The 10,554-nt window shown below is 37.8% G+C and overlaps 1 protein-coding gene across 1 annotated transcript in view; it reads right to left on the bottom strand.

Moving 5' to 3' along the window:
- Positions 1-10,554, bottom strand: part of LOC100540219 (laminin subunit alpha-3) — a 66,304-nt gene that overhangs the window by 31,801 nt on the left and 23,949 nt on the right. Inside the window, exons 19-23 of the mRNA XM_031552836.1 lie at positions 10,175-10,276; positions 9,328-9,411; positions 8,050-8,280; positions 4,352-4,465; positions 1,033-1,142 (exon numbers count right to left, since the gene is read on the bottom strand). Coding sequence (XP_031408696.1) covers positions 1,033-1,142; positions 4,352-4,465; positions 8,050-8,280; positions 9,328-9,411; positions 10,175-10,276 — 641 coding nt within the window. The remainder of the gene's footprint in view (positions 1-1,032; positions 1,143-4,351; positions 4,466-8,049; positions 8,281-9,327; positions 9,412-10,174; positions 10,277-10,554) is intronic.

Below are 10,554 nucleotides of genomic sequence, written 5' to 3'. Positions count from 1 at the left end.
AAACTCAGGCAGAATGGAGGTGCACACCAATTTGGGGAGTATTTCTGATAACATGAAAATTTTTACCTGTTCTTTCTGGAAGATTTGATTAGATTCAAATTTTTCTTGAGAGGAAAACAACTACTTGGCCAGTGTTTGGTAAGGAGAAGGCAGGAGGTGAAGAGGGGATAGGCCATGTTTGCTACTTTCATTTTTTTAACTTACTAACAGTCACACTAAGCAACTCCAGTAATGCCAGGTGGAGTGCATTTTTTACATAATAAATGTTCTTTATCATTTTAATGTGCATCTATAAAGTTACTGCAGGCTTCATAGCCTCTTCAGATATTTCAACACTCTTAAAGCCAAAAGATGAGTGAAAATATGTTCTTTTAGCCTCAGGCAAGCACCTGCAGAAGAGGCCAATGATGTCAAAAAAAGATGTACTGAAGAGTTCTCTGATAAATGAAAAAGCTGACTATTGTCTGCTAGCATAGGTCTGTTACTTATGGCTACTTGGTGTGCATTTTCTCTTTTTATCTTCTGTATCTTAATTTTCTGAATTCATCAAAAAGGCTTCATTCATCGCTGCCATATATCTCCTACCTAGATGGTGGTAAACATGAGATTAAAGATAACTTACACTTTGCATTCCATTAAAAAAAGATTCTAGATATGCTTAGTAATGGAAAATACTTCCGCCCTGCCTTACTCACTACTAAGAAGTTACTCGTGTTATTGTAAATAGGCACACTACAAGTGCCTGCTGATATTCCAGGTCACAGAAGCATCTCTGTGTTTCAGCAACTGAATCAGAATTGGAATAATCAGCTTATTGAAACAGGCAATGCCATGAGATGAGGCAATGCCATGAGATGGAACACCAAGTTACTTCTGTTCCAACATCTCAAGTGGGTCTGACGCCGCACTATGTTGGGTGATACATGAATATAAGGAAATATCCTTATCTTCTCATATTAGCAGGATTTTGTTCTTCCCTCCCACCCCCCACCCTTTACCCTTTGCTTGTCTTCTCACAATATTTTACAGTACCTGTTTGTATAAGGGCAAGGACATATCCGACAGGAACCTTGAGTGGCATCTCCAAAATAACCATCTTTACAGAGCTCACATTTTTCCCCAGCGGTATTATACTGGCAGTTCTTGAAAAGGAAACAAACAAGATGGTTAACAGTGCTTTCCTACTCAATATGGCTTTATTTTAAATAATTATAGGAAGTTTACTTGGAGGATACATTCTTTTCCTTCCGCATAAATAAGCGTTTTTCACTAAACTACTTTCACTACCAGGATAGATTGATCCCAATCATTCTCTAATTGTACATTTTACTCACTATTATGAAAAAGCAACAGATAAGCAAGCAGTACAAAATAAGAAGTTTAATCAGATGCATAGTTTGTGAGTTATCATTCACTTCATACTCTTGGTATTTCAAAGGTATCTGTGAAAAATTCAGTTTAAACACTACTTTAACTTTTGCATATTGACACTAATTAGAAGACAGATAATTCAAAAACAGGCAATGAATTGAGCTCAAGAACATTCTTAAAAATCCCTTGAAATTACTATCAAAACTAAATATCTTCTCAGATTAAGATTAAAATTGAATTTCATGCACTTTCACCAATGTATACATAATTTGTAGCCTGGAAGAAATAATAAAAAGAAAAGCCTGTAAGACGAATTATAGCTGATTGACAATTGAAATATTTCTCCATGACAAAACTGTGGGAATTTGTAATTTATTCTAAGACCATGCTTATTCCTTGTGTTGCCCAAATGTCAAAGACATTTCTGAGGAGAGGATAAGCAACTTCCTTTTGCTCTATCTAGAGAGGTCCTAATTTAAAATAGAAGTTGCTGAAATACATTTTGAGCAGCCATAAAAATTCCATGTACCCAACATCCATGAGGCTCCCTAGTTCTACAGCTGTCTTCTTCAATGTGCAACAGACTAATCCAGTGTTCCACAGATCTGAGTGTTTACTAATAAAGTGAAAAAGAATGTGGGAAACTGGCTGGAAGCAGTCACTGAGCAGACTGCACTCCCACATCAAGGACACTGACTTCAAGCTATGGCTGAGGGCCCTATTACTGTGATTTGCAGCAGATGGACATTTTCCCCTGCGGATGAACAACATTTCTGTCCTTCCCACCTCCTCTTATACTGCATTCTTTTTCACATTTCTTCACACCCAGACTCTCAAACAAATCAACAGTGCTTGCCCCAGTCTCTGCACATAGTAGCCCATAATTTGTTTTGGTATAAGGATAGATTATGTGGCTCACTTGTGAAAGGCTCTGGGAAAGAACAGGAAAAGCTCCAGTTCATATATGGGGCATTTAACTAAGGGAAGTTGAAGAAATATGAGGATACTATCACTCAAGAATATTTATAGAAACTGAAACAATTCCATACATATCTGAAAAAAGTTTAAGATATTTCACATATATAAGCCACTCTGAATGCATCACAGTGTTGCTCTGGTTACATGGCATATACGGGGTGAAGAAGATAATCCAGTGCTCCCAAGGCACGAGAAATGAAGACAGAGCAGCAACTTCCACATGGGTCTTCCTTCAAGTTTCCTAGGGCCTGCGTGGGAGAGGAGAGCAGAGACAGCTCTGGTGTCAAAGCATCTCCCTGCTGTCCAGCACTGCAAACTCTGAAAGTCAGACTCTAAGCTGACTTCCAGACACCCTTGTGAGTGCCAGAATAAAGTGTGCTAGGGTCTCAATAGAAACACCTCCTCCTATCCTCCATCCTCTTGCCCATTCAACAGGGCAGCACTGCACTGCTGTCCTTCCACCACCACGCAGCAGCTTAGTTGCCTTAGCTGATGAGCACTGTACTGCTGCCGCAACTAGTTGGCCGGGGCTTAGCTCAAATAGCTTTCTATGGAGGCCATCACTGGAGAGCAGCTGACATGAGAAGGTACTGAGTCCAGTGCTCTAAGTGAGGGGCAGGAATGAGAAGGCCAAGCTTTACATTTCAGATATGAAACAGATACACCAGAAACTTGATGCCTCTGTGCTGCCTTCTCAGCACTGCTACAGTCTCTTTGATGGCTCTTTTATAGAGAGAAGAACCTGGTCTTTATTGGATGGAGGCTCACAATGGAAATACAGGCCCTCCAGGCTTTCATTTTTCATCACGTTATATCAGGTGACTTTGCCTGCCTTAAATTTTGTCTCAAGTCTAAGTGTCTATTTAGTATCAACTATCTAGCTGAAAGTTGATCCAGCTGTGAGGAAGAAGGGATAAAGAAAAACCTAAAACACATATTTCATGAGGCTAATGTGAAATTTGTGTTTTTCTGGCTTCATAATTTTCATTAGAACTAAAACTTCCTCAACTCTATAGTTCTGTTGCAGCACTTTCCTGTCACAGCCTGCCTAGCCTCACCACAGGAGCAGACTGTAAGTCATTTGCCAGAATGTGCTGAATTGGTTTACAGCTTCCATTGAAACACCAGAGTTGGTTGAGACAAAGTCGAGGGGAATTACATAATGCGTAGGAATGCACCGCAGGCAGAATGGATTCAGAGTGAACAAGGAAGAAATAACAGAGAAAACAAACCACGAAAGATTTTGGCAAGGTTCTTGTTTTCACTTAGACAGTACGTAAAAAAATTAGTGAAAAAAGTTCAAGTAGGAATTTATTCAGAACAAACTGTTTAAAGGACTGTCATAGATACAAGCTAGAGAAGCACAGTCAGCCAAATGTCACATTCCCTAGGTTACTAGGGCTGATCAGCTCCTTTGAGTTTGCTTTACCTTTAGCATGGTATGCCAGGGAGCAGAGTCTGCCCTAACATATCTTCTGCAACAGTTGGCATATTCTAATTAATCTAACTTTTATCTCCTTTATCATTTACTTCGCTATTTTTTTAAGCTGTAAATTTATATTAGTGGAGATTTAATGACGCTAATTAAACAAGAGATTCTGCAAAGAATAGTGCATGAACACACTATTTATCTTCCCCAGCAAACCCTGGTGTATATTTATAAAACTAAAGATTTCATATGCTAGGATAAGATTCCAAATTACTGTAAGTAACTGAAAACATACGTATATGTTCTAATTTGGTGACATTTTGAAAGGGAAAGAAAAAAAACAAAAGAAAGAGTACAAATGGTCCTAACCACCCACAGTTATGTTAAACATGAATAACAAATGTTTATACAATTTAGGCTCCTTAGCAGTATAAGATTCAAAGAATGAGGCACAGGAAGGGGTATTTTTAGTTGCTAGGAATTCAGCAATGCTGCACATTCTGTACTGCAGTAAGGTACATGTTTTTTCTGATTTTTTTCAAATTCATTTTTCAAATGTTAATATTTACTTACAATACATTTCCCAGTACCATCGTGGCACCTATTTGAATTTCCGTTGCAGTTGCAGGGGACACAGCGTCCAGTAAATAATCCTTTATTCTCACGATAAAATCCAAGGCCACATTCCTAGACAGTAAGCAGAGACAAAACGAAAAAAAAAACAAGAAAAAAAAACAGTGAGCATTGATGGAAAGAAACTTTTACAGGTTATGAGATGGGTATTTTGAAATTGTCATTTCCAAGGAGGAGTAGAAATGTGTATTTCTTGACAATTTTTTCTGAGTCCATATTATTACTTTAGTTTTTTAACTCAGCAAATAGTAGTGAAGAACAGAGGTAATGAGGTTTCAGCCTAAATATCTGTGCCTTGTGCTCTACACTTTGTGGTAGCAGCGATTTAATTTTGACTCTGACCTCTGAGCAGAACACATTTCCTGTGGCTATGTACAAAGGTATAGAACATGACTTTTAAACCACAGAAAAAGAATTGAATATTGTTTCCTACCACAACGTTCTCAAAGATGAACACATAGAAGTCTCTCACATTAGCTAGTGGTTATGTGAAATCTTGATGCTAATTTAACTGCTGTGTATTCCTTGGAAATACTTCTATGATATATCTTTTACATTAATTCATCGTAACTTCCAAAATAAGTCCACCTGGATTTAGACAAAGCCATGCTTAGACAAAGAGCTGGGTGATCTTACAAAACACACAGCGGTCTAATTTTTAAGTACAGGCTTGTCCCAGAGCCGCAGGAAGCATGAAAAGAATGTTCAGCTACTGAAAGCACATGAGCAGAAACATAGCACATCAGATCAAAGTTGGGTTTAAACAAGGGGTAGAACCGAAGGAATGAACATTATGAATGAATCAAGAGACATTCAGTTTGCTAACTTGCATCAGATAAGTATTAACTAGCATTTGAAAAAACAGAATCTTGCTTGGCGTGGGTAGAAAAGTACAAGGGCAGGGCAAGTAGAAGGAATTCTTCCAGACTATACACAGACCAATTCAAAAATTCATGCCTATATCCTCTGCTAAAATATCTTCCTAGCACATCCACAACACTGAAAATGACCTTTTATTTCCTAATTTTTTTCACTAGTAACTAAGCTGTCATGGTGCAAGGAAGGTGAGATGTTGTCTGGAAGCAAGCAGAAAGCTGTGCTCCCCATGAAGAAAACACCTCCCAGATTCTTGCTGCAAGTGATGCAGTTCTGCACTGTACCTATGTACCTATGTTTCACCTGTAACTCCCAGAATAACATTCTGAAAACAAGTCACCGTGAAACTCCAAAGCCATAAATCTTTTTTCATGCAGTTGTACCACAACTGATGGGAATGATCTGAAGAGCAAAGAGTTTGAGGGACAGTGCCTCAAATCACGTGCCACAGTTGGTTGAGACAAAAGTATTCAAGCAGGGACAGAAATAATCAGTGAACTTATTAACCACGTAACTAGAGAGGAGAAAAAACCAAACCAAACAAACAAACAAAAAACAACCTCTTCCAAAGCAGATCCCAAAAGGAATACCGAGTTACCACTGTTTAAACAACAGTTGTTAGTGGCATCTTTGCTTTCCTCACATATGGGATAAATGAGGAAAAAAATGTGTGCAGAATACTAACAATACCAACAGCTCTTTTTATATTGGCTTCAGTGTGAGAAGGACTTTATTTAGAATGAGCATCCCCACTTGAAATTTTTCAGATATATTTTTAAAACAAGGAGTCAGTGTACACAGCTTTGCAAAAACCTGGGGCTGAAAAACATTAAATAGCATGACTAAGTAAAATACAGGTTCTAATGCATACAGATTTTCTTTACTAAAAAATCTTATTTCAGAAAGCAAGATGAATCACTTGATCTAGAAATGTATAAAAATGCATTTGGAAAAAAAAAAACTACACAACTTTTTTTTTTCCTGTTTACATTCTCTTTAAACTTTAAACCAACACATTTGGAGTGTGTGGGCAAGTTGTTTCAGAAGTGACATTCTTCATACTGAAAAATTTATTCCACGTGAAGAGAAAACTCTAAGCACTTTCAAGTACATAGGAGTTCAGGTTGATCTTTTTCTAGTAAACAACAATTTAAAAGAAACTACATGCACATACTTTTGTTAGCAAAGTACTGTGAGATGTAAGATGATTTGCCTTATTACTTTTAGCTGTCATAAAAACGGATCATTTAAAAATCAGAGAGAATGAAGGAAGAAAGCAAGGAAGAAAAAAGTGAATAAATTACCTGTCTCAGGTAAAAATCCCTTTGAACTTGTTGCTGTTGACTTCTATCCTGAAGATGAGGAAACAATAACCTCTGCTGCATAGCTTGTGTTAAACAACATCCCATGGCTACTAAAGCAACAACTTGCCAGCCCATGTTTTTCAGCCCCTCTGCTTGGGCCATCATTTTACTTCAGCTCAACTGTTAACATGCAGTATTCTTTCAGTATTCACACGTTCCCTTATACTCTCCCTTATTCTCCAGCTTCTGACTCAGATTAATGAGGCTATATGCTGAGATGGGCCCCACCTTTAAACTTTATACGTGAGTCAAGTTGTACGGCACACATTGCAGTTCCTGAAGTTAACAAGTAACTCTGCAGTTCCTGCAGCTCAATATAAAGCTAACTCAGGGTGTGGCAGGCATCACCTTCTCTCCACCTAATGCAGTCAGACAGAGCTAGATGATTAGCACAGTAAATCACTGCCTGAGTAACGCTGCATAAACATACAGCGCTTACGAATTACCCAGGTGAGTGTCTTGATCACTTCCTTTGGCTATGTATTTTCATAAGTATGTGTAAAAAATACCTATCCACCTTAGTTTAATGCAGGCAATATGTTGAAAGCAATGGGATGGCAATAGGGAGTTCAATCAATTCTCATTTTGCACGTAGCAGAGAAAATCAGAAGTGTGAAAAATAAGTTTCTAGCAATATTTCCAAAGTGACATTGACAGATGATGAATAGCTACCCTGAGCAGTGGATGCACATAGGAGACAAAAGCCAACTGTAAACGTTTTGTTCAGCCTCTCTGCAGCTACTCTGGTGTAGCTATTATTCTTTCATTCTCGTTTCAAAAATGTCTGTAAGGTTAGCACAGCAATTGCTGCTTTATGGCAACCATCAACCATCTTCTGAGAGAATAATTCCTCATATTGGTGCACTCTGTACACTGCTTATCTCTCCATTACTTTATTCTGCTGTGAAGTGACAACCAAAACAATTACATCTACAGGAACAGCATCAGGGATGGAATACACAACTGAGGCTATGATTCCACCATTCTTCAGATAACAGTATTATTTTGCATTGTTTACACCCTCTTTCAGAAAAATATCTCCAAACAGTTTAGCAAGTATGTTAACTTCAACTTTCAAACATTTTCCAATAAAAATAGGAAAAGCATCAGTCATTATCAGAATAGGACAGTATCCAGGTTGTTTCCCTTGGACAATATTATAGTGTCTTACGCATATAAAATGACATTTACAATTCCATAAAGGCAGTTAAGAATTGAATAGCCTTACAGGTCTTTACTTAGACAGTGAAAGTATTTGAGCCATCAAAAGTGCACGCACTTAAAAGAAGTATGTTTAAGTACTTTAATAACTAGCCTGTTCCTCTAACTTCAACTAGTATGTATAGCTGTAGGCAAGACAGCAGGTAATGGTGTGGTATGAAGGCAAACATTTCCTACCTGACATGAGTCACCGGTGTACTCTGGAGGGCAGGAGCATGTTTCTACATTGTATGCAATGCTGCCACTTCCTGTGCTGGTCGTTCCCTCCAGCCCAACCTCACCAAGGGTTAACCGCTGAGTCTCAGTGAAGTAAAGGCCTCTGATGTGTAAGGCATCCAGTCTAGACAGGATTATCATCAGTTCTTCTCTGGATACAAGGTTATTGCTGCTGGCATGTCTGAAGTTTCCCTGCACATGAAGGACACAACATGAGCACAGCCCTACAGCCTCTTAAAAAGAGAACCTGCAAAGAAGACAGGATTGTCAGAAAAAAAAAAAGAGAAAAAAAAAGCAAACAAAGTTCTACAGTCCCAGTGGCATGGGGGAAGCAAACATCAGTAAAATAAGAACAATGAATGTAAACACAGGATAGGCGGGAAGAGGAATAATGAGTATAAAGAGAGATGTGCTTTGCAAGGTACGTATGGCTTGAGGTATCAAAAAGTGAAGCAGCATACAGATTCTTCTTCAGTCATCCAAATTGATAGATACATTATCTTTTCACCTATATGAGACAGAAATAACTCAGTTTGATTTTCTGTGCAGAAATTTAAGGAAGGAATAATCCTTGCCAGGTTCACCTCCCCAGACATTGGAGGCCCAATCTAACTAAGCACCTATACTCCTCTGAGATTCATAGGAGGAAAACAGGTAACAATTCATTCCATCAGTTTTAAACTAAAAGAGGGAGATTTGGGTTAGAAGTTGGGGAAATCTTTCACTGAGAGGGTGCTGAAGTGCTGGAACAGGTTACCCAGAGATGCTGTAGATGCCTTATCCCAGATGTTCAAGGCCCTGGACAGCCTGATCTAGTGCCTGATTTAGTGGTTGGCAATCCTACCCACGGCAGGGGGCTGGAACTAGATGATCTTTAAGGTGTCTTCCAAACCAAGCCACTCTATGATTCTATGATCCCTATTAAGTACACATCCGGGGCTGCACTGAGTAATCTTCCAATGGTGACTAATTCAGCATTACACCACTGACTTTGGAGGGAGTGCTAAGGACTAAGCTGGACAAAACACCTAACTCAGAAGTGCTAAAACTAAATTGCATGAAACAGAACCTAGGTTCAATGTGGGAGTAAAGAGAGAAAAAAAAATCTATATTTATGACCTGCAGTGTTGAAATTTATGTTGACATTAGTAAGTATTTGGTATTTAATTATATATTATCTGTAAAATTTTATGTACCACAGGGAAGAAAATGGAAGGCCATTCCATTTCCATTTCTTACCTCAACTAACTGCACACGGCCATAATACTGACGGTCAGGCAGAGGGTTGCTAGGATCCACATAAACAATCTTCATTTGCTGGCCCTGCATGAGAATAAGGATATAACATTGCCACAAAAAGCAATAAAATAGCAAAGTGTTCACATGCAATACAATTTGATGAAGTGCATTATTCTTGTTATTTGGAGAATAAAAACTAATAGTAACTGTATATCATTCTGTAAGAAAGCATAACAAGCTAAGTAATGAGTACTGTATTTTATTGTCAGAAGTGCTTTCTCTGCTTTGAGCCATTGATATTCTTGCTTTTAAATAAAACACAAGATAATCTGATTAATGCTTGCCATTAGAAATCAGTTACCAGTTCCAAGTAAAAACTTTTTCTTTTTTTGCATTTTCATAGTCTCTTATGTTAGAAAAGGTTGGCATGCAGAAAGGAATACAAATAGGACTGAGGAACACTTTGACTTTACATCCTCCTATCCAAATGACTGGGTAAGGCATGAGGCATATTTCCTAGTAAGAATCCTAGAACACTGAATTAATATTTCTGATGGTCTCAAGAAACAAAACATTATCTTGGGAATTTAAAAAAACAGCAATAATTCATCTAAATTTTTATTTGCTCTGAAGTTATTTATGCTTAATAATATGCTACCTTGGTATCAGAGAGAAGCATGTTGATGGCTTTGAGCAAAATGCAATAAAATCACTTTTATAGAAATGTAGCAAGTTGCTATTAAAAGCTAAGCATAATATAGGAACAGAATTTGCCACAGCCGCCAAGTAAAAAAAAATCATGGTATGGGTATTGCTTGAAAGACAAAAAAACTGTTTCAAAACTTACTGTTAGTTTTATTTCAGGTCTCTTATCCAGAAGAACCATGCCTTCACTAGGTAACCCAAAAGATTTCACTTGGTAACTTAGGAAGCCACCATACGAAGAAAGCTGGAACAGAACACACATAATATGAAATACTCTACTATGCTATTACTTGATATTAGTATAATTTATATTCAAATTTACTGCACTTCAAGAATTGTAAGCAATATATTATTTTTCTGTTCTTTAGGCCAAATGTGAAAATACATGTTGTATGGATGAAAATATTATTTGTTTACTTTGTGCATTTGACGTTACTTTGAGTAGTGTCTGATAGTGTTCTTTGGATAGTGACCAGTGCCATTTTATTTCTATATCTTGATTTATGCCATCTGTGTTGTGGA

This window comes from Meleagris gallopavo, chromosome 3 (assembly GCF_000146605.3).
Source record: "Meleagris gallopavo isolate NT-WF06-2002-E0010 breed Aviagen turkey brand Nicholas breeding stock chromosome 3, Turkey_5.1, whole genome shotgun sequence".
NCBI classification, from domain to species: domain Eukaryota; kingdom Metazoa; phylum Chordata; class Aves; order Galliformes; family Phasianidae; genus Meleagris; species Meleagris gallopavo.
The sequence above is the reverse complement of the archived record's forward strand: the minus strand, read 5'-3'. Positions and strand labels throughout refer to the sequence as shown.